Genomic DNA, 27,917 nt, shown 5'->3' with positions numbered 1-27,917 from the left:
GCTTTCGACAGATGGGTAGAAATTGGGGTGGGGGGCAGAAAGTTTTTGATTGAAAGAATTTTTAATTGCTGTGGGTAACAGCACTGATACCACAGAAATGACACAACTTGTAATCTTTTCAAAGAATTGATAAAAATTTTAGCATCACTGATTTTTCCATTAGAAGGAGAGACTACTAGTGACAATGCACCTGGAACAGTCAACACGATTTTCAAAAGATCTGGGTCATAATGAGTTTATCTGTTACATCCTCTGGTGGTGTTTATGCAGTGGTTAGTGCAAAACAGTATCATATAGCTGTAGATCAACCATGGGACCACACATTGCATCAGTTTGTCAACAGGAGCCAAATAGCAATGACGTCACTAGCGGACAAACAAGAATGTGGGACAGTTGTCCACAGGTCTCATACCTATGTGCATACCCCTTTTTTGCATATTGTAAATATACTGAGTACATCAAAGAGAGATTTAATAAGACAGTTGACAGTAATGTTACTAGTCCTTGTATTATAAGGTGAGGAGAAGTAGCTTCCAACCTTGTTCTTCTCCAAAACAGAATGTGAAACAGACTCGCACTAGTATTGAATGCCACAAGTAATATTTCTTGCCTTCAGTTGTTACCATCATAGAGATCTAGCCTTATCACATCTGTACACAGATACTGAAGGAGGGATTTGTTTACATAATTTATGAAAACAGAATAAAACTGCCGAAGCATTATTTACCGACAGAATATTGAAGGAAAGTAGTAGCTGCCTTTTTAGCTACATGTGAGACACATTGTGAGACTTGTTATATCTTCTGCTGGTCACATCTTGCATTCTCTAGCTGCTTATTTTTCGTTTATACAGTGAGCAATCATTCAGTTATTTGAACATGAATTTGAATTGTCATTTTGATGTTAGTACTGAGCCAACATAATGAAATTTACTGCTATCTCATACATGCTACTCCTCACTTCATAACCAGCTCTGCACACACTCCCTGATGGATCATTGAGTTCAGACCAACTGGTGTGCCAGCCTCTGCCAATGTCGCCATTTTATTGAGATATGCAAGGGCATTGGGTTAGCACATCACCCTCCCTCCCATTGGAATTTTGTCAACTTGGGAACTGCTACTTGTCATTCAAGTAGCTCCTCGTTTAGCATCACGATGCTGAGTGCACTCCGTTCCAGTCCTCCCACCAAGGAAAAATCTCAGGCAGTACTGGTAACTGAGCTCGGGTCCTCCACGTGGCAGTCAGACATGCTGAGTGCTTAGCTGTGGAAGCAGATATTCCTGTGTCTGGTTGTCACAGAGTTGACAGTTTTACCCTTCATGGCCTTTGCTTGTCCCATCCATTTGTTTTTATAATTTAAACATCCTGTGTAGCTTCTAGATTTGTACACTGGCAAAGTTGTTTGTCAGGAATATATCACAAAAATAAGATGAAGAAATATGAATAAGGGAATTTCATGTGATAATCTATTTATAATATTATACTTATATGTCAGTAGCCTTATAGAATTTTATTTTTCAAACAGAAGTTATCATGTGATGATGGTGACCTGTCAAGTGCTGAAGAGAATGTGCTAACAGGACTTCATATAATCAACAACATGCTTCTAGCTAAAGTGGATTTATGTCCCGAACTTACAAATGCTGTCAACTACACTGTCACAATGATTACTAGGTAAGTACTCAAGCCTCTGTAACATAAAATAATATTGTTTGGAGTATGCTGCAGACGTTTTGCTGGGGAGCCCTTACACATCTTCTGTATAGGCCCAACTTCTCCCCACATGATTACTACATTTTTGGAGCCCTGAAGAAAGACATTCATTTCCATTGATCTGCTATGTACAAAGAGGTGCACATTTGAGGACAATAATGATTCTGTAAGCATCTGCAAACATTTTTCCATGCAGGCATGGACTGTCTTTTCTCATAGTGAGGAAAATGCAATAACAGTTATGGTGATTCTTTTGGAAACAATAAAGTGTTTACAATATTGTGAAAAGGATAGTTGCTACTCACCATATAGAGGAGATACTGAGTCACAGATAGATACAACAAAAACACACTTAGAAATTGAGCTTTTGGCCACCTAGTCATTCGTCGGAAATACACAACATAAGCATGCGCGCGCGTACGCGCACCCACACACACACACACACACACACACACACACACACACACACACAACACATGTGACCACCACAGTCTCTGACTGCTGAGGTGTGTTTTGTTGCCTATTTCCAACGAAGGCCTAGTTGTAGTTGGCCAAAAGCTCATTTTCTGACAGTTCTTTTCATGATATTCTTACATTCCATCTTGGATTTTCCATTGTGTAATAAAGTGTTTACTTACTTTTATTCCATACGTATCATTTTTATTTGACTACCCTTTATAGTAAGCCATATTTGTATTCCATATATTGTTAACACACTTTGTGGAAAATAACAACTCCCCCCGCCCCCTTCCCTACCAGAGCATGTCTCCCACCACATCACCAGGGATTAGTCTAGCTGTGGAAGAGTTGGCATACTCATAACTTTGTGAAACACTCTATAGTTGCTTTTTGTGATGTAGTACATTAGAGAGAATGAAGAATTGCATGCTCACTGTTCATTTTACAGACCTATGAAGGAGGGAAGCACAGGACCAGAATCATGCTTCTGATATCCAACCCATGTTTCCAACTTATTACACCCACAGAACACACTTTATCCCTTAATGTGGTTCTAATGCGCTCAGATGCAGTACAGACATTTAATATTCATTTTTAAGTCACATTATTTAACAATAAACATTAATTGTATACCATTAAAGCACAATTTTTAATAATATGTTTTTTCCGCCTCTATAACATGGAAGCTATTAGTCCTATAGAAAAAAATGTATGGAACCATTTTTGTGGGAAATTTACTGTAGTTCAATTTTGTATTGGGAAACATTTTGGTAGAAGTTACAGTTTTCAAGATGTTCAGAAAAAATCTTAAGAATTGACCATTGTAACCCCCCCCCCCCCCCCCCCTCTCCCCAGCCCCCACTACTACCCCATGGTCAATTTTTAGTATGCAGTTCGCAACACTCCCTCCCCCCCCTCCCCCTCCCTGCCCCTGTACAAACTAGCAACTGTAATTTTACCCCCAGTCGTTATTTTTTTGTTTTTGTTGACGGGGCTCTTTCTCCCACATTGTATCAAGATATCTAATGTGCATGACACAATAAAGAGGTGGACTTCCAGTCTCTAGAGCACATTTTCAATCCAGGGCTGAGGATTTTGCCAGCATGTGGTTGTCCTGCAACCATCTAGTTACATATTTGCAAATGTAAAGTTGTCATGATCAACCACACTTTATAATTTTTGACTTCAGCACTGAGAGTGGAGCTAGAAGAATACCGCTTTGGTCTTTTGTAAACCAGCCATTTGCTACACATAAAGAAAATATGTAGGGTATTGGAAAGAGGAAGAAGGAGTGGTGGGTTACTCCCAATCCCAGAGTAACCCTATGACTATTTTTAACAAGATGATTATTTTTATCCACTTGATAATAACGTAATTGTTATATATTATTTTTTAAGAAAATATCTAACCAGTATTTGACTCTTGTGCATAAATCTTGCCAGTTACTTAACTTGTCAAAGCTTTTTGATATTGGTTATATGAGGTAGATTTTAGTGTTTGCATTAGAAAGCATTTTTGTTGAACATTTCCTGTGAAACATTGTTCTCCTATGTGTTTTTATATTTTTTAATGTATATTGTATTCTCCAGTGAATAGTACATTCTATTTATTTGATGTGTTTCTTATCAAATAATGCTGAGAGATTGTTCCTAATATTGTGATTGTTTCACTTTTAGATTCAAAAGAATTAAGCGAGCTTCAGCTAAGGTATTCAGCTCATGCTTAGACATAATGACTACACTTGCGTCACAAGACCGAATGAAAGTTTATACAGTTCTGAAACAGCTACAGATATTTCCAACATTAGAGAATGCCCCATTAAATCTTACACTCATATCGGGCAATTATCTGTATGTCAGAACCATTGGTGACTGGCTTTATAATGAAGAATGCCCAAGTGGCACTTATGCATTATTGAAATCTTATTTAAATTTCTTGTATAGGATTATCAAGGTAAGTTTTGTATTTATGGAAGAAGTAATAGTCCAGTTTTGAAAGTAACAATATGTAATTTAAAACTGACAGTATTGCTTTGTTAAAATCTATAAGTCATTAATTTAGTAGTACACTCTAGAAAAAATATGCCTCTTGGATTCTAGGCATTGATTTTATTTAATTTCTGTGCAGTTGTAGTTGTGAGAAGGTACAGGTCATTTTTTGATGATTTAGTCAAATATTCCTGCAATTACAAATATATTCTGTATTTTATTCTTATGACGTTCACCTTGTTTTTTTGTTTGTGTGTAGAATACATAAATATCTTTAACACTTGTCACTTACTATTGGTTGTCATTGTGTTCATTACAATCATCATCATCATATGAGTGTAGTACTACAATGAATAGAAATAGTGGTGTTATATTCTTTCAGCCTAACACAACTGTTACATCAGAAGAAAAGACATATGCCTACAGTGAATTGGTTTTACCAGGACTTATTTTCATTTTGAATGAAGTATTCCCTCGATATCAAACATGGAATTATGTGTCTGATTGTGATCAGCTGTCCATTGGAGTTACATGCATGAAAGTATTCCATGAGTTGCTTTTGGTGGGAGAGGTAACAAATGGCCCAGAAACCACTTACCTTCATTTGTTTAGAAAGCTTATCCTGCATAGTGTTCTACATACACCAAGTGGATTTGCACTCCTAAAGATTGTCGCCACAGGTACAGCCCTGATATTTGTCTAATAAATGATCTCCTATGTACTGTTCTGTTGCAATTACACTCTTTGTTATTGTTATAATGTGCTTTTAACTGTTCCTTGTACTTCATGATGTATTTGCTTGTTATAAGCAATTCCTCACAAAGACATATCTTCAAATTATTATGTATAAAAGTGGAAAGTAACAATTAGTGCTAAAAATAATTAAGATTTGGAACTGACCTGTGTTCAACATTCTACAGAAATTTATGAATGTGTAACTTCAGTTGTTGTGAGAGTGGGAAGCGACAACTTCTCTGTTTGTAATTATTGATTTTTTTCTGCAGATACAAGAAAGATTTAGAGTGTTTATTTAATTGTACACACAAGGGGTGTGCTGGATGTCATAGTAAAAAATATATGAAAGTCAGCTACTATGTGCTGCCTATGAAGTGGAGCTAAAACCTAAACTGTTTGACTACATGTAATCCTGTAAAATTCTGTGAGTTGTATGGTTACACAAGATTAAAGGGGAGGAACATGGTCTTGGTATTGGTTCTTTGGGACACTTTGCACATTGCTTCAGATAAATTTATGAAGATTTCAGAAAGTTGCTACTATAACTGCAACTGTATGGAACCAATGGTATGTTTTAGTACTTTCATCAAACATTACCTGACTGTCAAAGATTGTAATGTTCTCTCATTTATGCTTTTTGAGTTAGGTCTCTCTCTCTCTCTCTCTCTCTCTCTCTCTCTCTCTCTCTCTCTCCCCCCCCCCCCTCCCTCCCTCCTCCCTTTCATTTAAAGAAACTCATATTTAAAATTATTTTTCTGTTTATGTATGTATTGTTGTTGTTGTTATTGTGGTCTTCAGTCCAGAGACTGGTTTGATGCAGCTCTCCATGCTACTCTATCCTGTGCAAGCTTCCTCATCTCCAAGTAACTACTGCATCCTTCATCCATCTGAATCTGCTTAGTGTATTCATCTCTTGGTCTCCCTTTATGATTTTTGCTCTTCACACTTCACTCCAGTACTAAATTGGTGATCCCTTGATGCCTCAGAACGTTTCCTACCAACTGATCCCTTCTTTTAGTCAGGTTGTACCACAAATTCCTCTTCTCCCCAATGCTATTCAGCACCTCCTCATTAGTTACATGATCTACCCCATCTAATCTTCAGCATTCTTCTGTAACACCACATTTCAAAAGCTTCTATTTTCTTCTTGTCTTAACTATTTATTCTCCATGTTTCGCTTCCATACGTGGCCAAACTCCATACAAATACTTTCAGAAAAGACTTCCTGACACTTAAATGTATACTTGATGTTAACAAATTTCTCTCCTTCAGAAACACTTTCCTTACCAGAGCTAGTCTTCATTTTATATCATCTCTGCTTCAACCATCATTGGTTATTTTGCTCTCCAGATAGCAAAACTCGTTTACTACTTTTAATGTCTCATTTCCTAATCTAATTCCCCCGCATTACCCCGATTTAATTTGATTGCATTCCATTATCCTAATTTTGCATTTGTCGATGTTCATCTTATATCCGTCTTTGAAGACACTGTCCAATCCGTTCAACTACTCTTCCAGCTCCTTTGCTGTCTGACAGGATTACAATGTCATTGACAAACCACAAAGTTTTTATTTCTTCTACATGGATTTTAACTCCGACTCCAAATTTTTCTTTTGTTTCCTTTACTGCGTGCTCAATGTACAGATTGAATAACATTAGGGATAGGCTACAACCTTGTCTCACTCCCTTTTCAGTCACTGCTTGCCTTTTGTGTCCCTCGACTCTTATAATTACCATCTGGTTTCTGTTCAAATGTAAATAGCCTTCCGATCCCTGTATTTTACCTCTGTCACCTTCTGAATTTGAAAGGAGTATTCCATTCAACATTGTCTAAAGCTTTCTCTTAGTCTACAAATGCTAGAAATATAGGTTTGCCTTTATGTATTATTATTTGACAATGCTGTTGTGTTCTACAATCTGAAGACTAGTTTGATGCTGTTCTCCACACTAGTCTCTCCTGTGCAAGCCTCTTCATCTCAGCATAACTATTGCAATTGACACTGCAGTTTTTTTAAAAAGAGTGGGACATTTTTAAAAGTTTAGAAAAAAAACTTGGGTAATTAAGGAAAAATGGGACGCAAATTCTGTTGACAGTATCTAATGGGACACAGAAGTTTACCTTTGCATCCTGCACTCAGATGATCCAAAATGACTTTTTATAATTATTCTGCTGAACAGTCACATACATTTCAATTTTGTGTACTTAACAAGAAGTGCATTTTCGTTTGAAAACTACTGGGATGTTTCTTCATCTTAATGTGATTCTTACATTTACAGATCTTTAATACCACATTTCTTTTCGAAGCATTGGTGTTCTGGTAGAGAGAGAGAGAGAGAGAGAGAGAGAGAGAGAGAGAGAGAGAGAGAGAGAGAGAGAGTGTGTGTGTGTGTGTGCGTGTGTGCGTCTGTGCGCGTGTGCGCAGGGGTGGGGGGGGGGGGGGGGGGGGGGGGGGGGGGGGGGGGGGGGGGGGGGGGGGGGGGGGCGGCCCGTAACACCCACAGTAGTGTCAAGCACTAATACTAGTAATTGAAAAAAGTAATTATTGATAACTTATATAGTCACTATTAGAGTCTTACCAAAATTTGCAATAATAGTAATGATATTTTGAAAGTAGTTTAGTTTCATGACAGAAAACACAATCAAACCCCTTTGATTTTTACTCCTCAGAACTTTCATTTTACCCTTCAGGCAATAGTTATCCCTATGTGCGGAACCACTGTTCTAGATACTCCTTCCAACTTTTAGCTTTCCCTTCTTTGCTTGTATTGGATTACCATCTTATCTCCTGATATTCATACAGCTCCTTCTCTTTTCTCCAGGAGTTTCTATATCTTTCTTGCTTTGTTTGCTGCATTTTTATATTTTGCTGCATTTTTATATTTTCACCTTATGTCAATTAAATGTAATGCCTTATGTTATCCAGTGATTTCACTAGTCCTTGCTCATTTCAGTCTAATGCTCTGACATGTAGAATGCCACTTTTGTTTTCCCTGATGATGATACTTGTCCAAATGAAGGGCTATTTTATTTCCAGAATATTTTACATGAGAGGATGCCATCATCATTTAACCATGTAGTAGAGCTGTGTGCCTGTAGGACAAAATAACAGCTGTAGCTTCCCCTCACTTACAGCTGTTTGCAGTACCAGCACAGTAAGGCCATGTTGGCTAATGTTACAGGCCAGGTCAGTCAGTCATCCAGACACTTGTTCCTGCCACAATTGAAAAAGATTGCTGTCCCTCTTCAGTATCAGTGGATTAGTCTGGTTGCACCAAGGGTATCATTGATACCCTTTCACCTTGAATTTTAATTCCACTCCTGAATCTTTCTTTTATGTCCATCATTGTTTCTTCAGTGTACAGATTGAATAGTAAGGGTGAAAGACTATATCCCTGTCTTACACCCTTTTTAATCCGAGCCTTTCTTGGCTCTTGTACATAAGAGGGCTGTTCAAAAAGTAAGGTGACTTCAAATTGCACGGGCAACGTACATTTAACTATCGACTTTTATTGTTACATATTTCCTGAACATATGTTCAGTTTCAAGTGTACAGCATACTTTGTTTGTTTTTGACAGATAGAAAGGTTAGACGTGTTTTAGTGTGCTCGGCGATTTTCAATTATTATAAAAATTGAGCAGTGGCATACAGTGAGTTTGCTCTAAGTAATAAAAATGTTTGGAAGTGGTACAGGCTCTTCCAAGATGGCCGAGAAGATGTCAATGACGAACCTCATTCTGGACGCCCCTGCATATCAACAACAGGTGATAACATTGAAGCTGTGAAGAAAATTGTTGAGGAAAACCATCGAATTACCGTAAGATATGTTGCTGAGGATGTTGGCATATTGATCGACTAATGTCATGCAATTTTTTCAAATGTTTTGGGCATGAGACCTATGTGTGCGAAATTTGTTCAAAACTTCTCAATTTTGATCAGAAGAACTGTCACATGAGCATCACTCAAGAACTCTTAAATGATGTCCCTGATGATCCTCATTTGCTCAAAAGGGTCATAACTGGTGACAAAACATGGGTTTACGGTTATGACGTCGAAACCAAAGCCCAATTGTCCCAATGGAAGCATCCCGGAGAGCCAAGACTGAAAAAAGCATGCCAATTTCGATCAGATGTCAAAGTTTTGCTCACTTATTTCAATTACCATGGCATAGCGCATCGTGAATTTTTGCATCAAGGTTGTATGGTCAGTAAGGAGTATTACCTTGACATTATGCGCTATTTGCAAGGAACAGTACACAAAAAAGTCCAGAATTGTGGAAAAACAATTCATGACTTTTACGTCACGCCAATGCACCTGATCATTCATTGTTGCTTTTGAGAGATTTTTTACCCAAAACTAGACAACAATCATGCCTCAGCCACCATATTCGCAAGATTTGGCCCCATATGACTTTTTCCTGTTCCCAAAACTGAACAGACCTAAGAGAGAATGAAGATTTTCAACAATTGAGGAAATAAATACTGCATCGCTGGAAGTACACAAGGCTGTACCAAAAGAAGTGGTTCGAGGATCAGAAGAAGCATTGGCACAAGTGTATTGTATCTGAAGGGGACAACATGAATATTGATGAATAAACAAATATTTTTTCATAAAAATATAAAGTCATCTCACTTTTTGAACACACCTCATATTGTATATCACCCTTCTCTTCCTGTAGTCTACCCCTATTTTTCTCAGAATTTCAAATAATCTTGCACCATTTTACATTGTCGAATGCTTAAGTCAACAAATCCTATTAATGTGCTGATTTTTCTGTAGTCTTGCTTCCATTATCAAACGTAATGTCAGAAGTGCCTCCTGGTACCTTTACCTTTCCTAAAACCAAACTGATCATCATCTAACAGCCCCTCAATTTTCTTTTCCATTCTTGGGTGTATTATTCTTGTCAATAACTTGTATGGATCAACTGTTAAGCTGCTTGTGCTATAATTCTCGCAGTTGTCAGCTCTTGCAGTCTTCGGAATTGTGCGGATCATATTTTTCTGAAAGTCAGATGGCATGTCTTCAGACTCGTACATTAAACACACCAATGTGAACAGGCATTTTGTTGTCACTTCCCCAATTGATTTTAGAAATTCTCATGGGATGTTATCTATCCCTTCTGCCTTATTTGATCTTAAGTCTTCCAAAGCTCTCTTAAATTCCGTTTCTAATACTGGATCCCCTATCTCTTCTTAATCAACTCCTGTTTCTTCTTCTCTCACATCAGGTGAATCTTCCCTCTTATAGAGACCTTCAATGTACTATTCCCAATTATCCGCTCTCTGCTCTGCATTTAACAGTGGAATTCCCATTGCACTCTTAATATTACCACCCTTGCTTTCAATTTCACCAAAAGTTGTTTTGACTTTCCTATGTGCTGAGTCAGTTCTTCCGACCCTCATTTCTTTTCGATTTCCTCACATTTTTCATGCAGCCATTTAGTCTTAGCTTCCCTGCACTTCCTATTTATTTCATTCCTCGGCGACTTGTATTTCTGTATTCCTGCATTTCCCCAAACATTTTTGTACTTTTGTCTCTCATTGATCAGCTGAAGAATTTCTTCTGATATGCGTGGTTTCTTTGCAGTTACTTTCTTTGTACCTAAGTCTTTCTTTCCAGCTTCTGTGATTGCCCTTTTTGGAGATGTCCGTACCTCTTCAACTGTACTGCCTATTGAGCTATATCTTATTGTTGTATCTATGGCCTTTGAGAACTTCATGCATATCTTGTCGTTCCTTAGTACTTCCGTATCCCACTTCTTTGTGTATTGATTCTTCCTGACTAATCTCTTAAACTTCAGCCTACTCTTCATCATTACCAAATTTTGATCTGAGTTTATATCTGCTCCTGGGTATGCCTTACAATACAGTATCTGATTTCAGAATCTCTGTCTGACCATGATGTAATCTAACTGAAATCTTCCCGTATCACCTGGCGTTACCCAAGTATACTTCTGCCTCTTGTGATTCTTGAACAGAGTACTTTCTATTACTAACTGAAAATTATTACAGAACTCAATTAGTCTTTCTCCTCTCTCGTTCCTTGTCCCAAGCCCATATTCTCATGGAACCTTTTCTTCTACTCCTTCCCCTACAGCTCGTTCCTCTCCCCCATGACTATTAGATTTTCATCTCACTTTATGTTCTGTATTACCCATTCAGTATCCCCATTTACTTTCTTCTCTCTCTCTCTCTCTCTCTCTCTCTCTCTCTCTCTCTCTCTCTCTCTCTCCCTCCATGTTCATCTTGCTGCATCGACATGTGTACCTGAACAATTGTTGTCGATTTTGGTTTGCTGTCGATTCTGATAAGAACAACTGTCTCACTGAACTGTCCACAGTGACACTCTCTCTGCCCTACCTTCCTATTCATAACACATCCTGCCCCTGTTATAGCATTTTCTGCTCCTGTTGATATTACACTATTCTCATCTGACCAGAAATCCTTGTCCTTTCCATTTCACTTCACTTGCCCCAACTATGTTGAGATCAAGCCTTTGCATTTCCCTTTTCAGATTTTCTGGCTTCCCTACCACATTCAAGCTTCTGATATTCCATGCCCCAACTCATAGAACATTATCCGTTCATTGTTTATTCAATATTTCTCTCGTGGTCACCTCCATTTTGGCAGTTCCCGCCCGGAGATCCGAAGGGCGGACTATTCTGGAATCTTTTTGCCAGTGGAGAGGTCATCATGACATGACACTTTTTCAGTTACAGGGCACATGTTCTGTGGATACACATTATATATCTTTGATGCAGTTGTTTCCATTGCCTTCTGCATCCTCATGCCATTGATCAAGCTGATTCTTTGACATTTAGGGGCAGTTCCCCACCACAAGGAAAAGTGTGTGCCCTGAACCTCTGTCCACTCCTCTGCCCTCTTTGACAAGGCCATTGGCAGAGTGAGTATGACTTCTCATACCACAGATCTTCAGCTGCAGATGCTGATTATTAATCAAAATTTAAGTGGTGATGGGTTTCGAACTCGGGACCAAGGACATTTTGATTACAAATCAAGGATGGTATTCCAGGACCATGGGTGAATAATTAAGTTTCCTTATGAACTTCAAAACACCAGAAGGGATTAGTGATCCCTATGACCATGTGTCAGTTCCACGAAACACTGGTCCATGGTACTGTCCTGTGAGAGGGAGGTGGAGCTTGTTGCCCAGCATCGATTCTCACTGCTCTGGCAGTCGTAATTCTAGTTTGTTTAAACTTATGCCCGACTGCCAGTTTATACTGTCCCCATTTTGCACTATAGCAACAGGAAAACAAAACCTGTCAAAGTATTTCAACCCCACCTAAATTCCTCCCCTAATGTGCAAATTCAGATATTTCTACTTCTATGCTAAGTACGTTGACAATTCAATCTCTAATGTTGTCAGGTATGGGTTGTATGCTTATGCCTGGAAAAGAAAAATAATGTTGAGAAACACCTTAAATCAGAGAAACACCTTAAATCGGAGAAACATTCTCATCTGAACTATGCATGCAGTTCAGTGTGTTATCAAATTATCTGAACACTAACTTGGAGAAAATATTGATGTTCAGCTGAAATCCCTTTGCTTCCTCTCATTGTGATCCCATCACCCCTTCTTCTGATCCCTTCGCCACCCCCACCCACACAGTCACTCCCTCCCTCCCTGCCACTACCACCACCACCACCACCACCACCACCACCACAACCTTCATGACTGCAGCATTGCCTTTGGTTCCTGCAAGTCTCTTCCACACAAACCTCTCTGACTCCCATCCTCACCCCTTTACACCCTTTCATTATACTAAGTTATGATAATTTTGACATGTCATAGCTGGCCGTTGTGGCCGAGCGGTTCTAGGTGCTTCAGTCAGGAATCGCGCTGCTGCTACAGTCGCAGGTTCGAACGCTGCCTCGGGCGTGGATGTGTGTGATGGCCTTAGGTTAGTTAGGTTTAATTAGTTCTAAGTGTAGGGGACTGATAACCTCAGATGTTAAGTCCTATAGTGCCCAGAGCCATTTTTTGACATGTCATAATAAGGAAACCAGCAAAGGTTGCCCACCTTACTTATGAAACAGATGCTGATGAAAAATAGTTTGTTGGAAAACAAGGTTTTTGCACTGTGAAATTACATTGTATTAAAGATAACAGAAGATACAAGTTACTTTAGGAGAATTGAAATGCAAATGTTATATATTTACATAAAATTGTCATTTTTCATTTATCCTTCACTTGAATGTCTTAGAATACATTTTTTCTTCATGTTTTTGTTTCACTGGTTGGTGGCACATATGCAGTTAATAGCCTGTATCTTCCAGGGCAGCTGTGATTGGTTTTCGTGTTTTTTCTTGTGTATTGCAGTGTTTTTTTCTTGTGTATTGCATATCATTTTTAAGTTAAAATTCACGAAGCACTATAGTGTTCATAATGAATTCTTGTACTTTTGGGTCTCCATAAAAGTATTCGCCAATGTGGTATGATGTGGACATCCAACAACATTGGTATTATAGAGCTGCCTAGTTCTACCACCATTGGTCCACTGTAGGTCAAGCTAAAATCACCACGCAGGCAAAATGCACGAACCATCTCTGGAAACTGTGCTTATAATCATTCATACTATAACCAGTCATATTCTTTGATTTATCTTGCCTTTTTTCTCCAGATAAAAAGTTTGCCCTTCTCTTTGTGTTGTCAGCTCACTTCTTTAACATTTTTGAGTAGCATGTGTAAAAATCAGTTGTTCAACGTAGTGATGGAGATCCATTAATATTTATTTAGAATTGTACTGAGGAAGAAAATTGCAACCAGCCACAATGTTTTCACAATAATAGGTGTTTTTTGCAGAACTACTTTTGTGCTTAGGTCCAACATCAGATTTGGATTGAGGATTTCTTGTATAATTTCTAAATTTTTATTTTTGGAAAAGGACAAGGAATACAGAATTTCATTGATGGATTTCATTTACCTTTTATCAGCCATTTCATGACATCATGTTGTTGCACTGTTTCAGTGAGTTTCTTCAACTGAAGAGGCTGACTAGGAAACTCGTCAAAACACCGCGGCAACATGATGCGATGACACGGTTGATAACCTGAGAATATTTCATCAATTTAGGAAAATATGTTCTTCATATATTAAATCTTAACCACAAGCTTCTTGGAGTTTGCCATGCTGAAACAGGAAAATTAAAGTATTTCGTATTAAATAAATCTGTATCGTTACACACACACACACACACACACACACACACACACACACACACACACGACCTTTTCATTTGTTGAACTGAAGCTGCAACATGGTGTCTCATAGTCATCCTTTTAGCAAATTTACTAATTGGTACTTTAGTAATTCTTTAATTTCTTGCAAGTAAACATGGAACTTGCTGTCTGAAGGGTGGTTTGCATGCCTCAGCGATACAGGTAGCCATACCGTAGGTACAGTCACAGTGGAGGGATATCTCTTAAAAGGCCAGACAAACATGTAGTTCCTGAAGAGAGGCAGCAGTCCTTCCAATAGTTGCAGGGGCAACAGTCTGGATGATTGACTGATGTGGCCATGTAGCATCAGCCAAATGTCCTTGCTGTGCTGGTGCTGCAAACAGTTGAAAGCAAGGGGAGACTAAAGCCATAGTTTTACCCGAGGGCATGCAGCTCTTCTATATGGTTAATGATAATGGTATCCTCATGGGTAGAATATTCTTGAGGTAAAATAGTCCCGTATTCGGATCTCAGGGCAAAGACTTATCAGGAGAAACAAAACTGGTAGTCTACAGACCGGAGCATGGAATGTTATATCCCTTAATCAAGTAGGCAGGTTAGAATATTTAAAAAGTGAAGTGCATAGGTTAAAGTTAAATATAGTGGAAATTAGTGAAATTTGGTGCGTGAGGAACAGGACTTCGGTTCAGGCGAATACAGGTTTACAAATACAAAATCATATAGTGCTAATGCAGGAGAGGGTTTAATAATGAATAAGAAAATAGGAATGCGGGTAAGCTACTATGAGCAGTATAGAGATTGCATTGTCATAGCCAAGATAGAGATAAAGCCCACACATACCACAGTAGTACAAGTTTGTACCAACTACCTCCACAGATGATCCCCCCCCCCTCCCCCCCACAGGGGCTCGCCACTCTTTGGTGGGTTCATGCTTGGCTACCATGGGGCCCCAGCCCTAGCAGCATTTTTTCCCTTCTATGCTGCATGTCTATCCTCTTGCTATTCTTTTTCTCCTCTCTTGGGGAACACATCTGGGATATTATTGGGAATGTTCTGCATTGTCTGTCACTGATGTAAGAACAGTCTCACCTTTGTTTTTTGCTCCCTTTTCCTTTCTTTGTTTCTCTTCTCCTCTCGGTCCTCCACTGCAGTGTTTGAGGTTCCTCATTTTTTCTTCTTCCTCCCTGTGCGCTCCTGAAGGCCAGCCCACGCGCCTGATGTATAACAGGTGACTGGGTAACGCGTAATTCCCAGCCCTGGGTTGACAGGTAGGGTTCGCACGTACCCCCTGGTACAGGCAAGGCCCAGGGAGGGGTGATTGCTTGGGCTGCAACCTTCCCAAATTGCCAGTTGGTCCCTCTGTTAGGTGTTTGGGAGGTGTGACCTGAGGTGTGAACAATCACCTAAGGCGGGAGCAGCCCCCTTGTGAAGGGGGCCCCTAGTTGGAAGGAGCACACCATCGTAGACACTGGCAATCATGGGGGATTTTCTCGTAATGAGTCAATTATCTTCCCAATCTATGTCTATGAAACGTAAACACAATGAGGCTAATGATTCAAAGATCCTACCCGCTGCACTGTGGTTCCTCATGGTCTCATGTACTGTTGACGGTCAGTCCTTCGCGAGGGTAAATCTGTTTATTATTCAGAAAGGTGTTGATTCAATTGCCGTCCCTGTGAAATCCTGCTCTCGTTTACAGAATGGCACTTTGCTTTTGGAGACTAGTTCTGATTCTCAATCACAACTGCTTGCTGCCTCACTTCTCCATGGGTACCCTGTTCATGTTAAGGCCCATAGAACTTAGAATTCTTCCCATGGTGTAATTTACACTAGGCTGCTCAACAGTCCAAATGAGGCCGAAATCCAGTCTTACCTCTCTGATCAGGGTGCCATTGCCCTCCATTGTGTAATGAAAAGGGTAGATTCCTCCTTAGAGCCCACCTGCACTCTTTTTCTCATCTTTGATAGGGTGCTGCTTCCGTCCAAGATCAAATCAGGCTATGAAATTATCACAGCCTGGCCATATATTCTGAACCCGATGTGCTGCTACCAGTGTCATCATTTCAAACACAAGAACGTCTTGTCGATGCCCAGCCATATCTGTCACCTGTAGTAGGAATGTGGATGAGGGCCTGCTTCTCCCCACTGTATCAACTGCAATGGCGGCCATGCCGCCGCCCGCCTCTCAGGATTGTATCTTGATGAGTGGGCTGTCCAAGATACCTGGATAAAGGAAAAAGTGCCTTACCTAGTAGCTCACAAGTTACTGGCTAGTCGCAAACCCTGCACTCTCCCGTCTGGCACCTATAGTTCTGTTCTTGTTACCCCTCGCTCCATGAATGACATGGACATGCAGACATGCGACCTCCAATTCAGCTCTGAGGTTGTGAAATCACCCAGTGTCAAGGTAGCATCGCCATCCCCCCATTCAGCTGTGCAACGAGCTGTCAAACTCTTGCCTCAAGGGGCAAAGCCAGCAGCTACACAATCAGTAGGCTGGAAAGGACCGAAGGAATACTCCCGTGAAGATTTCCTCCATCCCTCCAGCCAAACAACACCCAAGTCTTCCTCTAACTGGAAATGCTCAAAGAAGTCCACCAAAGACAAACGGTCTTCTCCTGTGCCAACTTGAAGATCCTCTTTGACGGTGTCACCCCATAATACCTTAGCCCAGCCGGCCTCAATGTCACTGGTACGCCCCACCAACGGTTTTTCATTGTTGAATTCTACAGACTGACCACACAAGCAAGCTGATGCTCCTGTGGACCCCATTGAACAGGATCCTCTTGCTCCTGTGGGTGCTTTCACATTTCCTACCGATTCATTTTGATCTTCCGCCTGAGGTCAGCATTCCATCTCATGGGGGCGTCATGCTGCTTATACGGAATGAGATTCATAGTCAACCCTTCTCCTGGACTACACATCTTCAAGCTGTTGCAGTTCGCCTTTTCCTTCCCCACCTGACTTTTTCCCTCTGTACCATATATGTCCCTCCATCATTCGATGTCACTAGAGCAGAGCCAGCCGAAGTGGCCATGCGGTTAAAGGCGCTGCAGTCTGGAACCGCAAGACCGCTACGGTTGCAGGTTCGAATCCTGCCTCGGGCATGGACGTTTGTGACGTCCTTAGGTTAGTTAGGTTTAACTAGTTCTAAGTTCTAGGGGACTAATGACCTCAGCAGTTGAGTCCCATGGTGCTCAGAGCCATTTGAACCATTTTGAACCAGAGCAGACTTCCTTCAGCTTACTGGGCAGCTACCTCCTCCATTTTTGCTACTTGGTGACCCTTTGGGTTCCCCCCAGGATCTGTCAGAGAGGTGCCCTCTTGACTGACCTTTTTAACGAACTTAACCTCTTCTGTCTTAACACAGGAGCACCCACTTTTGTTTCCAGCTCCTCACATACCTATTACCATTTGGACCTATCCTTCTGCACTGCCCAACTTGCCCATCATTTTGAGTGGTCCGTTCTTTCTGACACCTACTCAAGCGACCATTTCCTGTGCGCTATCCGTTTGCTGACTCCTACCCCATCCACATGCATGCCCAAGTGGCAGCTTACTAAGGCTGACTGGCAACTTTACTCCTCCCTGGTGATCTTCGAAGAACAAGATTTCTCTAGTTGTGATGACCAGGTGGAATATCTCACAAACGTTATCCTTACTGCTGCAGAACATTCCCCTCCTCCCACTTCCTCTTTACCACATGGTGTCCCAGTCCCTTGGTGGACTGAGGCAGAGCCACGACACAGTTTGCGCACTTCGGATTGCTCTCCGCATCTTTAACTGTCATCCAATGATGGCGAACTGCATTCATTATAAACAGATGCATGCAAAGTGTTATAGCGTTCTTTGAGACAACAGAATAGCTCACTGGTTTTCATTCACTAGTTCTTTTAACAGTTCCACTCCATCCTTTGTCTGGGCCAACCTCCAACGGCTCTCTGGTACCAAGATCCTTTCCCCAATTTCCAGCCTGACAGTAGCAGACGATGTCCTCGTAGATCCTATTGCTATCTCCAACACCTTGGGCCACCATTTTGCAGAAGTTAAGCCGGCCATGGTGGCCGAGCGGTTATAGGCGCTACAGTCTGGAACCGCGCGACCGCTACGGTCGCAGGTTCGAATCCTGCCTCGGGCATGGATGTGTGTGATGTTCTTAGGTTAGTTAGGTTTAAGTAGTTCTAAGTTCTAGGTGACTGATGACCTCAGAAGTTAAGTCCCATAGTGCTCAGAGCCATTTTTTTGCAGAAGTTTCAAGCTCTTCCCACTATCACCCTGCCTTCCTCCACAAGAAACAAACGGAAGAGGCTCAGGTGATACCCTTCTCTTCTCAGGATCGCGAGTGCTACAGTGTCGCCTTTACTGTGAGGGAGCTAGATCATGCTCTCAGTTCATCCCGATCCTCCGCCCCAGGACTAGATGCCATCAACATTCAGGTGCTGCAGCACCTTTCTCTTTCAGGCAAGCACTTTCTGCTTAATACGTTCAACCACATCTGGGCAGAGGGCACATTTCCCGGATGCTGACGTGAAGCCACTGTCATACCCATACCTAAGCCCACTAAGGACAAAAACCTTCCTTCTAGCTACCGCCCCATCTCTCTAACCAGCTGTGTTTTCAAGGTGGTGGAACATATGATTCATGCCCGGCTGGTATGGTGGGTCGAGTCTCGCAATTTACTGATGAATGCACAGTGTGGCTTTCGAGCGCGGCTTTCTGCAGGTGACCGTCTCGTTACTTTGTCCATCCATGTTATGATTGGTTTTCCAAGGAAATCCCAGACTGTAGCCATGTTTTTCGGTTTGGAGAAGGCCTATGACACCTGCTGGAGAACTGGTCTCCTCCGTACTCTTTACATGTGGGGCTTCCATGGCTGCCTGCCCTGTTTCCTTCAGGCATTTTTAAAAGAACAAGTTTTCAAGGTGTGTGTGGGTTCTGCCTTGTCGGACACCTTTATCCAGAAAAAGTGGCTCCCTTTTTGTCGATGATTTTGCCATCTATTGCAGCTCTCCATGGACCTGTTTCACTGAGTGGCATCTTCAGTGATGTCTTGAGCATCTTTACTCCTGGAGCATTGAAAATGGCTTTCGCTTTTCCACCAACAAAACTGTCTATGAATATCTGGCAACGCAATTGGTTTCTCCCACCATCTTTACATCTTGGGCCTGTTGCCCTTCCGTTCGTTGAAACTACAAAATTCCTGGAGCTCATGCTCGATAGGAAACTCTCTTGAGCCTCCCATGTGTCTTACGTAACAGCCTGCTGTATGCGGTTCCTTAATGTCCTACGTGTCCTCAATGGTGCTTCCTGGGGTGCCGATCGAAACACCCTCCCCCGTTTGTACCGGTCCTTTGTCCGTTCAAAACTCGACTAAGGGTACTTTGTTTATGCGTCTGCACGTCCATCCATCTTACGTCGTCTCGGCACTATCTACCATCGTGGCATCTGTTTGGCCACTGGCGCCATTTACACTATCCCTGTTGAGAGTCTGTATGCTGAAGCTGCTGAACTACCACTGTCCCACCACCATGACTTTTTTCTCAGCAGGTATGCATGCCGTTTATCTGCCATGCATGGCCACCCATCCTATGCCTCCTTCTTTGGTGATTCCTTTGATAGCCAGTATGGGGCAAGTCCCTCTTCTCTGTTACCTCCTGGAGTCCACTTTTGGCACTTTCTGTAGTGGCTTAACTTCACACTACCTGCACCTTTCCCAGTGGGTGTGAACCCTTAACCACCTTGGCTTCATGAAGCGGCCCATGCCAACTTTGGCCTTCATGCACATCCTAAGGACACTACTCCAGCGTCGGTCTATCGCCTTAAGTTTCAAGACCTTCACATGAAACTTCACGATAGTACCTTTGTATACACCAATGGCTCTCGGACTGTCCGTGGGATTGGGTGCGCCTTCATCATTGGCACCCTTGTCTTTCGATGTTGGCTTCTGGCATACCGCTTAGTATTTACAGCTGAGTTCTTCACCCTGTATCAGGCCACGGAGTACATCTGGCGACACAGCCTTTTCAATTGTGTCTTCTTCTCAGATTCACTCAGCACCCTTCAACGTCTGTGTGTGCTGTACACTGCCCATCCCTTAGTGCAGCGGGTCCAGGAAAACTGTCAGTTGCTCACTCTTGGTGGAGCCAGTGTGGTGTTTCTGTAGGTTTCTGGTCATGTCGGTCTACCATGAAATGAGGCTGCTGCCAAGGCTGCAGTCCTTGTACCTCAGCCCTCGAATTCCTATATTCCCTCCAATGATCTCTGTTTTGCCGTCTGTCAGGAGGTGGTGTCCCTTTGGCATTGCCAATGGTCTCGCTTCACGAGAATAAGCTCCGTCTTAATAAGACTGTCCCAGTGGCTTGGACCATTTTAAGTAGGCTGCTTATTGGGCACTGCCTTGTTAGCCATCGTCATTTGATAAGTGGCGGTACTCCACCATGTTGTACACATTGTGTCCAAGTTTTAACTGTCCACCACTTCCTGACGGACTGCCCATTTGTTAACAGTTTATGTTCCGCTTGGGTTTGCTGTCCGATTGATTGGCCGTTTTAGCAAATGACGCGCCGGCTGTCGATCGCGTTTTACGTTTTATCCACCAAAGCAATGTGGCGACAGCCATTTAATTTTTAGTTTTGGACCTCCATTTCTGTATGGTGTCTTTTTTGCCCCCTTTTTCCATGTACCTGTTTTTAGCTGTCTTCTATATCAATTGGGACTGACATATAGTCTTTTTTTAACTCCTCTCTGTTTTCTTGTTCTATAGTTTTGACTTGGGCACATATAACCCCAGTTGTTTTTTGTGCCCTAAAGCAACAATAAATAAATAAATAAGCCAACCCACAGATGATGAAGAGATTGAAGAAATGTATGATGAGACAAAAGGAATTTTTCAGACAGTTACGGGAGGTGAAAATTTAGTTGTGATGGGGGACTGGAATTCAATAGTAGGAAAAGGAAGAGAAGGGAAAATAGTAGGTGAATGTGGACCAGGGATAAGGAATGAAAGAGGCAGCTGCATGGTAGGATTTTGCACAGAGCATAATTTAATCATTGCTAACATGTGGTTTAAGAGCCATGAAAGAAGGCTGTATACTTGGAAGGCACATGGAGACGTGGAAAGTTGATTATATAATGGTAAGACAGAGGTTTTGGTGCCAGATTTTAAGTTGTAAGATATTTCCAGGGATACATATGAACTCTGACCACAATTTATTTTTTATGATCTGTAGATTAAAACTGAAGAAATTGCAAAAAGACAGGAAATTAAGGAGATGGGGATCTGGATAAATTGAAAGAACCAAAGATTGTTGGGAGTTTCAGAAGTAACATTAGGCAACGGTTGAGTAGAGCAGATTAAAGGGTAGCTTTAAGAGACGAAATAGTAAAAGCAACAGAGGGTCAAGTATGTAAAAAGACAAAGCATAATAGAAACTCTTGAATAACACAGTAGACATTGAATTTAATTGATGAAAGGAGAAAATATAAAAATGCAACAAAGGAAGTATGCAAAAGAGACTATAATTTTCTAAAAAATGAGATTGACAGGAAATGAAAAACGGCTAAGCAGTAATTGCTAGAGGACAAATGTAAGGATTTAGAAGCGCGTTTTACTAGGAGAAAGATAGATACTGCCTACTGTAAAATGAAAGACGCTTTTAGGGAAGAAGAAGCAGTTGTATCAAGAGCTCAGATGGAAAACGGGTCCTAAGCAAAGAGGGGAAGGTGGAAGGAGCACATAGAAGGTCTGTGTACAAGAGAGATGAACTTGATGGTAGTGTTATAGAAATGGAAGGGGATTTAAATGAAGATAAAATTGGAGATATGTTGTTGAAAGAAGAATTTAACACAACTCTGAACAACCTAAGTCAAAACAAGGCCGCAGGAATAGACAACATTCCATCAGAACTGTTGACAGAATTGGGAGATACAGCCATGACAATACTCTTCAATCTGGTGCGCAAGATGTATAGGGCAGGTGAAACACCCTCAGTCCTCGAAAAGAATGTAATAATTCCAATTCCAAAGAAAGGAGGTGCTGACAATTACCAAACTATCAGTTTAATAAGTCATGGTTGCAAAATATTAACACACAGTGGGGAAAAACTGGTAGAAGCTGATCTCAGAGGAGAGCAGTTTGGATTCCAGAGAAATTTAGGAACACATGAGGCAGTACTGACCCTGTGCCTTAGAAGATAGCTTAAGGAAAGGCAAACCAGCATTTGTAGACATAGAGCAAGCTTCTGACATAGTTGAATGGAATACTCTCTGTGCAATTCTGAAGGTTGTTGTTGTTGTTGTTGTTGTGGTCTTCAGTCCTGAGACTGGTTTGATGCAGCTCTCCATGCTACTCTATCCTGTGCAAGCTTTTTCATCTCCCAGTACCTACTGCAACCTACATCCTTCTGAATCTGCTTAGTGTATTCATCTCTTGGTCTCCCTCTACGATTTTTACCCTCCACGCTGCCCTCCAATACTAAATTGGTGATCCCTTGATGCCTCAGAAGATGTCCTACCAACCGATCCCTTCTTCTGGTCAAGTGGTGCCACAAACTCCTCTTCTCCCCAATCCTATTCAATACTTCCTCATTAGTTATGTGATCTACCCATCTAATCTTCAGCATTCTTCTGTAGCACCACATTTCGAAAGCTTCTATTCTCTTCTTGTCCAAACTATTTATCGTCCATGTTTCACTTCCATACATGGCTACACTCCATACGAATACTTTCAGAAATGACTTCCTGACACTTAAATCAATACCGGATGTTAACAAATTTCTCTTCTTCAGAAACGCTTTCCTTGCCATTGCCAGCCTACATTTTATATCCTCTCTACTTCGACCATCATCTGTTATTTTGCTCCCCAAATAGCAAAACTCCTTTACTACTTTAAGTGCCTCTGAAGGTAACAGGAGTAAAATACAGGGAGCAAAAGGCTATTTACAATTTGTACAGAAACCAGACGGCAGTTATAAAGAGTCTAGGTGTATGGAAGGGAAGCAGTGATTGAGAAGGGAGTGAGATAGGGTTGTTGCCTATCCCTGATGTTGTTAAATATGTACATTGAACAAGCATTAAAGGAAACCAAAGAAAAATTTGGAGCAGGAATTAAAGACCAGGGAGAAGAATTAAAAACTTCAAGGCTTGCCAATGACATTGTAGTTCTGTCAGAGACAGTAAAGGAATTGGAAGAGCAGTTAAAGGGAATGGGCAGTGTCTTGAGAGGAGGATATAGGAAGAACATCAATAAAAGCAAAACAAGGATTATCGAATGTACGTAGTCAAATTAAAGTAGGTGATGCTAAGGGAATTAGACTAGGAAATGAGACTCTTAAAATAGTGGATGAGTTTTGCTATTTGGGCAGCAAGATAGCTGATGATGGTTGAAGGAGAGAGGATATAAAATGTAGACTGGCATTGGCAAGAAAAGTGTTTCTGAAGAAGAGAAATTTGTTGACATTGGATAGAGACTTTACTGTTAGCGAGACTTTTCTTAATGTATTTTTATGGAGTGTAGCCATGTATGAAAGTGAAACATGGACAGTAAACAGTTTAGGCAAGAGCTTTTGAAATATTGTGCTGCTGAAGATTAGATGGGTAGATCACATAACTAAGGAGGAGGTACTGATCAGAAGATGCAAAATTTGACACAACATGTGTGTGAGAAGGGATCGATTGATAGGACACATTCTGAGACATCAAGGGATCATAAATTTAGTATTGCAGGGAAGTGTGGTAGAGAGGGAGGAGTTAAGAATCGTGGAGGTTGACGAAGAGATGAATATAGTAAGCAGATTCAGATGGATATAGGTTGCAGTAGTTATTCATAGATGAAGATGCTTCCACAGGATAGAGTAGCATGGAGAGCTGCATCAAGCCAGTCATTGGACTGTAGATCATGACAACAACATAACTCCCATTGCAAGCTGCTGTTCTGGTCAGTGCATGCACAGCTAGTCTTCTATACTGGAGCCATAGTTCCTCTACATATTCCGGTCCTGAGCTGAAAATTTTGGTGACTAAGAAATGACACTACTGCTTCTTTATCTGGTGTACTGGACCTATACATCTTCCTGCTTGTTTTAGTTTCTCTTTGTACTCTGGTAATCGTTGTTGCCACAACCATCTCGTGATCAATGATACCAGCTTTGATGTATGCCTTGAAGAAATCAGGTCTATTTGTTGCCATTAGATCTCGTTTATTTCCATCATGAATGGGGTTTCAAACCAATTTGTATCTTGGATGATTTGAGTTTCTTGTCTACTGCAACAAAATGCACCACTTAACATTTCTCATTCGCCTATCGTTTTGTTCCCAAAAATCTCACTGCTGTCAACTTCAGGTTTTAACCAGCCTACTCTACCTAGTATTATCAGGATTGAGAAAAACCAAGATATTTAGAAAAACCTAATGAGTAAAAGTGGGTTTTTATGAGAGTTCAATTTAAATTCCTATGGGTAATTTGTTGAAAACACTAATCCATTCTTACATCTACTTTATTAGTGCCTCTTTTCTTACCCTGCCAGCACTGCATCCATTTAGAGACTCTTCTCCACCTATGGGCTTGTTTGATCAAAATTAAGAAATAATTTACAAGAGAAAAGAGCAAGAAATTAGTGAAGATCTATAAATTTCTACTTGTGTCCAAAAAATAGTAAATTTGACTTTACACTCATTACAATTCTACAAGTTTAAGTTTTTTTCTGGTAGTGTAATTATTTCTTATATTGCAAGAAAAGTTAAAACACACTGTTAATAAAATAAATTCTTGTGACAGTAAATAGCTGCCTTCACTAAATATTATGGTGCTTTTTAATGTTTGTTAAGCTTACTATGTAACATTTTGTATGTTGATTACATTTTCATTAATAAATATAAATTTTCCACGTGGGAAAAATTATATATAAAAACAAAGATGAGGTGACTTACCGAACAAAAGCGCTGGCAGGTCGATAGACACACAAACAAACAAACACAAACACACACACAAAATTAGTGTGTGTGTGTGTGTGTGTGTGTGTGTTTGTGTTTGTTTGTTTGTTTGTGTGTCTATCGACCTGCCAGCGCTTTTGTTCGGTAAGTCACCTCATCTTTGTTTTTATATATAAATATAAATTTTTTTTTAACTGCATATTTTTTATACATATTGGGTCGAATTACTAAAACCCTGAGTATTATGCGAGCTTCCCTGCTTTTTAGGAGCACTTCAATCCCTGGTACTTTGTTGTGAATGCTTTGGCAATTAACAATTAGGATTTTAATGCTCTCACCTGTGGGTAGAGTTTCTTTGGACCTTACACTGGTACTTCTGTTTCTCCGGCATTTCCTGCATTTGTCATTATCTGGACAATATGGAAAGTTGCCTAGTTAAAAACATCACTTCTGTGCATCCAGCACACTGTCAGGTACCCGGAGAGCAGGCTCCTCTGACATGTTGTGTTCACCTGACTCATTTAGGGGGATCTTACAGTTTTCACTCATGTGGTGCAAATCTAGGAAGCTGCAGCTTACCTTGTCACAGAACCTTTCCAGCCTGTGGTTCAGGCCTTCCACCCAGTTTGGAACCAGGGTGCCCCTCTCTCTTCTGGGGATAATGCAGCAGATTGTGAACTTCCTTGAAACTCATTGAGCAAGGCTATTATTCCCTATATTCTCTGCCAGTCACTGGATTGATTGAGGTCTGACCTCAGAGCCCAGACATGTGCCACAGTCTGCAGTTGGTTGCACCCTGTGTTTTCCAGAACAGTCGCTTAAAAATTTTTAATTTGGCTGCCAGGCATACACATGAGTGCACATGGTGCTCCTTCCCATCCCTTGCTGCCACTTTCTTAAGGGGTACCTTTATTCACCATATGTTTGAATTGCCAGTGATTAATAGACCCCTATCCTTTTGTGTTTGCTTAACCTTGACACTGTGCTCATCACATCTTTAATTATAGTGAAAGGTAGCACCTCACACTTGTTTGTTATGGGAATGGGTGTAACATCCAGAGTTGTCTCCGGTACTGCTTGACTGTAAGAGGAATCTGGGTGGGGGGGGGGGGGGGGGGGGGCAATTTCCATCTGCTTGCAAACAGCAACTAACTCATCTTGTTCCTGAGAACAGCATACACAGTGAGGCTGCATTTTTTTCTTGTTTTCAATATTTTATAGAACGTTAAGCAAATATCTGTATACTAAACTTGCTAATAATCTTTAATTTATGTGTTCTGATACACTACAATTACTACCAGTAACCTTTTAAACTGAGATGGTTAGCTGCTAAAACAAGATATGTTACATCAGCAAAGCTCGGTACAAAATTTACTGTTTATTTAAAACATTTTTCAGGTTATGGTCACAAACAAGTTTGACTGTAACATTAATGTAAGATAAATGCAGACAATATACTGTCATGTTCAATATGTGTAAATGACATATGGACTGTTCCCTCTTACATTCAGTGCTTGTAGAAAATGTTTTAAACTTTAGGTACAATAAACTAAACACATTATTTAACATATTCTTTTGATTATCTGTTCATATTCAAAATAAGTAATGTCTTTTGATTCATTAGGATCTCATTTTTTATGCTGTAACTTTCCATATTTGTTTTCCAGGTGATCCAGCAATACAAGGAAAAGTGGAGCACCAGTATCATTGGGACATCCACAAACCTACAAATGCCATCTACATAGTTCAACTGTCATTGTCTTTGCTCAACCGAGTAATGTTATTGAAACATCTTGTTCAGGTTTGTAAAAAGAATCGCAAGGGAAAGGGATTTTCCAATGCTGAGGATGTTTACACAGCAGTTCTTGATTAGTTCTGTGACCAGGAAATGAATTTCTATCATTGAGGAATTGAACGATTGGTAGAATGTTCTGACTATTTTTTGCAGAGACTTGGTGACTATGTTGAAAAATGGTGTCATGTTTCTGTGTCAGTTTGAAGCATATTGCAGCATTCGGTAAAATAATGATGTGTAACTTACTTTTTGTAGTCCCCTTGTATGTACATAGCTTCATATTGTATGTACATATGTAACTACAGCATAGCCCCACCTGCACAGTCCTGGAATTAATTTTCTGCAGTCATTTGCCACATTTTTTTATCACTTCTGTCAAATTTTCTATGTTCACAGTGTTAATTTGCATCAATTTTTACATTAAGTTGTATATCATTTCCTATGGTTTGCACTTTATGAAACAGTATTTGTGGAGAAAAAACTGAAGTAATTGACATTTAAAAAATGCTGGCATGGTGTTGACCTTCAATTAGTGTTTACAAAATTTAAGTGGTGAGCTTTCGTTAGTCTTCTCAATAGATTTGAAATGGTAAAAATAGGGACAGTTTGTAGCATTAGCACATTGTCTCCTGCCATTGCCAAGCTCTGCTCAGCTTTGTGGCGGCTGATGGGAGTAACTGTTTTTGTAGAAGGTGTGACTTCAGATAAACATTCACTTGTTCCTTGTCACTACCATCCTTAGCTTCCAATAATGCATGCTATACAAAAAGTAGTTTGCTGACATTATTGTAGCCATAATGTTTCAATGTTAAGTTCACCCTGGGACTATGATTATTTGCAGAGGACCTTCACTTCCCAGTATTTGTAACTAATAAATAATTTTGTTAATGGGTCATATATGCACTGAACACACGATGTCTGCTAGTTAAAGTTGACTACGCCAACAACACTGTTGCTGTAGAATGATGAGTCGATTTCAATCAAGATAGCAGCTGCTGTCAACTGGCATGTCAAGAGTTAATTGTATGTACGACTTAGCATTGTTTGTTCCTTGTGTAAGTGATCGAAGTGTTGTGTTGTTATTTGTT

General features: G+C 40.6%; 1 protein-coding gene across 1 annotated transcript in view; it reads left to right on the top strand.

Annotated features, from left to right (window-relative positions):
- Window positions 1-27,917, top strand: part of LOC124787979 (nucleoporin Nup188) — a 264,531-nt gene that overhangs the window by 108,043 nt on the left and 128,571 nt on the right. Inside the window, exons 9-12 of the mRNA XM_047254995.1 lie at window positions 1,529-1,677; window positions 3,852-4,128; window positions 4,546-4,843; window positions 26,702-26,835. Coding sequence (XP_047110951.1) covers window positions 1,529-1,677; window positions 3,852-4,128; window positions 4,546-4,843; window positions 26,702-26,835 — 858 coding nt within the window. The remainder of the gene's footprint in view (window positions 1-1,528; window positions 1,678-3,851; window positions 4,129-4,545; window positions 4,844-26,701; window positions 26,836-27,917) is intronic.

The sequence above is a fragment of the Schistocerca piceifrons genome, chromosome 3 (genome assembly GCF_021461385.2).
Source record: "Schistocerca piceifrons isolate TAMUIC-IGC-003096 chromosome 3, iqSchPice1.1, whole genome shotgun sequence".
In the NCBI taxonomy this organism is placed as follows: Eukaryota; Metazoa; Arthropoda; class Insecta; order Orthoptera; family Acrididae; genus Schistocerca; species Schistocerca piceifrons.
The sequence above is the reverse complement of the archived record's forward strand: the minus strand, read 5'-3'. Positions and strand labels throughout refer to the sequence as shown.